The sequence below is a fragment of the Arachis ipaensis genome, chromosome B09 (assembly GCF_000816755.2).
Source record: "Arachis ipaensis cultivar K30076 chromosome B09, Araip1.1, whole genome shotgun sequence".
In the NCBI taxonomy this organism is placed as follows: Eukaryota; Viridiplantae; Streptophyta; class Magnoliopsida; order Fabales; family Fabaceae; genus Arachis; species Arachis ipaensis.
In genome coordinates this window covers 49661734-49664751 of record NC_029793.2, presented here as the reverse complement: position 1 = coordinate 49664751, position 3018 = coordinate 49661734, and the positions used below count along the sequence as shown (strand labels likewise).

The following is a 3018-nucleotide window of genomic DNA, read 5'->3' as shown; positions in this document are numbered from 1 at the left end:
GAATTTTTGAAATTAAAACTGTAAACGAATATATGATTTGAGATTAGTTTAATGTAGGACTTTTCAAAAGTCTTGAATCTTACATGTGTAATATGACTGTATTTTTTATTAATATTAATTAATATTTTAGGCCAATACTTTATTTTATATTATTAAGATTTAAGATTTAAAATTTAATATTTAAAATTTAGTGTTGATTAAGTATTGGATAAAATGATAATTTTATTTGTCATATATATATAATTGTTCTTTAGATAAATCCAGTTATTGCTTTAATGTTTGACTGAGATAATAAAATTAAAATTTCAAGATTAAATTAAAATTATTATCGAACAAGCAAATAATTTTATATTAAAATCATACTTATTTCATAACATCAAATATTGATTTAGATTAATGACCAAATCAGAGATAACAAGAAAGAAATGCATAGCATAATAATCAGATAGTAGCTTCATATATAAATAAGTCGTAAGACACCCCATATCGATATTATTATATATTTGGTTACATATGTATATGATTGATAGGTTGGTATTAGGTTGTTGTCGCCTCATCAATGTCTCCATATCCTTTACCGCCATGTATCATGTTGGAAGTCTTTGTTGGAAAAATATGAGTAAACTTTTCATTAACTTCTGAAGGCTCCATCATAAATAATTTACGATTTCTCATCATTCTTCTACTTTTAGGATTCTCTGATTCAGCAATTTTATTTGTTACAATAATTAGAGGATTTAAGTTAAAATATCTTACGATAACAATACACAATAAAAGTTTTGAACTTGCTTGATGCTTTAAGAAGCAATAAAATACATATGTAGCTTTTCGTTTCCTAAAATTCCATTATCAACCACTTATTAAGTCAATATATGACTAGAATATAAGACATTGGCTTTTCTAATAATAATAATGAATTTTTCATTAGTTTTGAAAAATATATAATTAAAATGATTTTCACAAATAATAGTTTAAACAAGTTATAGACTTTTATAACGTTGTAAAATTGGCTAAAATTTATGCTAATATATGATAAGAGAGTCTTCTTATTATTAAAAAAATATATATATATAAGGAATCAAATTTTAGTTAGCCAACATGAGTTAATTTTTTATCTTTAATTTTTTTTTTTTTTGAGAATTTTAAGATTTAAAATTTGAGATTAAAGATTTATGATTTAGAGTATATAATTTAAGAGAAACAAAATAATTTTAAACACATTGATTAAAATTGGCTGAAAAAAATTCATTTCCTAACATTACTCATCAATTTTGAAATAAATTAGACCACTTATGTAAAAAATTTAAGGTACTAAGAGAAGATAGACATTAAAAGAGGGGAAAAAAAATCCTCACCAGTATCTCCGAAGTATGATGGATATTGATTGGCACGATGGTAACTAGTCGAAGTAGCAGTATAAAGAGGGCTTGCTTCATCAGTTTTTGGTGCCACAAACATAGAACTTGAAAATGGCCAAGGAAAATTTATTCTACCACCCGGAAAACTAATATCTATCATTGTTTTGTCAAGTTGATAGTCACTGGGAGTATAGCCAACCAAACGAGTAGTATAGTGACCCTTTTTAGCGTTAGGTACCAAAGAAGGATTAGCTTCTTGAAAGTAGTAACTGGGAAGATGATAGCCACTTGTTGAACCTTCTAACTCATAAGGCCATGCATTGTTATTTTGTGCTGGAATTCTCTCCTCTGGTGAATAGAGAAAAAATGTAAGTTATAATTGCAATCATTCTTTTAAAATTGAAAATTAAATTAAAAGTAATTATCTAAATTAGTCTCTAAAATTTTTAATATTAGACGTTTTAGTATTTTAGGTTTTAAAATATACAAAATAATCCTTAAAATTTACTTATGCTAGACAAAATAGTTCCCTTTTAATTTAATTCGTTTAATTAAAATGACTGTTCAAAATTTTTAAAGTTTTTTAGAGATTAATTTAAAATTTTTAAATGATTCAAAAATTATTTTATATTTTACTATTCTAATCAATTTGAGAGAGATTATATTGGCTAATGAAGATAAATGTTGAAGACTATCTGAATATTTTAAAATTTGAAACTAATTTATAGATAATTACTCTAAAACTCACTACAAAAGTTAAAGAAAAAAAATAAAAAAGGAAAAGTATAGGTAGACAATAAAAATATTAAATAATATGAACAATAGATATATCGGATGTTCATTTTACTAGGTATACGGATAGTTATTTTAATATTAAGATTAGATGGGTAATTTAGAGGTATATGTAATGTATTTTTATTTAATTGGTGGTTGCTTATGTTGTTCAAAATAGTCATTGTTTACCTAACACTCTCTAATTTAAAAAAAAAAAAGATGACTCACCATTATTTGGTATTTCATGAGTTAAGACGTGTGTTGATAAGAGAAAAGTATAAAGAAGAGCAAATGAAAAGTATAACATTGAATTCTTCATGATAGGAGAAAGGAGAAGATAGCCAGTAAGAATGTGGAATCCATTGAAGTAAATAGTCTCATATATATGGGTTGAAAATCCACAATAATAATAACCAACATAAACACTCTACAAAAAATAAAAAGATGTCGTATTTTGAAGATGTTTAGCCACTTGGCTTTTACAAAAAGCCAAATGATCAAAGAATCATATACTATAGAAAATAGTATTATTATTTCAACATCATTTGAGTTGTATGTATTCCTAAAACTGTCTTTTGTTGCGTGTTATGAACTTTATGTATTACTTCGATGATACTAGAGCCAAGCCTTTTTATTGTTTTGATTTAATTTTATTATCAAAGTTAATTTCTCATGTATTGTTTTCTTATTTTGACTAGACTTAAATTCTAGGATATTGATATATCTTGGTCAGAAATTAATGACCATTTCTTAATTTTGTCCAAATTTTCGGTGGGAAGTGTAAGAATTCAGATTTTTAAAAATTAAATAATAAATTTTTTATATTTAACAATTTTTATATTAATTAGATAATTTTTGTATTCAAAATTTAAAATTTTAGTAATTA

General features: G+C 24.4%; 1 protein-coding gene across 1 annotated transcript; it reads right to left on the bottom strand.

Moving 5' to 3' along the window:
• LOC107617016 lies at positions 413-2531 on the bottom strand. Its single transcript, XM_016318852.2, has 3 exons — positions 2361-2531; positions 1356-1706; positions 413-698 (listed from the first exon to the last, which is right to left on the bottom strand). Exons 1-3 carry the CDS (start codon positions 2449-2451, stop codon positions 538-540), a joined length of 603 nt encoding a protein of 200 aa, XP_016174338.1. The 5' UTR covers positions 2452-2531; the 3' UTR covers positions 413-537.

Bases quoted from the DNA above. Each gene is read 5' to 3' on its own strand.
- LOC107617016 (XM_016318852.2), bottom strand. From the start codon at position 2,451: ATGAAGAATTCAATGTTATACTTTTCATTTGCTCTTCTTTATACTTTT. The intron at 1,707-2,360 runs GTGAGTCATCTT...TCTATTCACCAG, and splicing joins TCATGAAATACCAAATAATG to AGGAGAGAATTCCAGCACAA. The intron at 699-1,355 runs GTGAGGATTTTT...TTGCTGAATCAG, and splicing joins ATCATACTTCGGAGATACTG to AGAATCCTAAAAGTAGAAGA.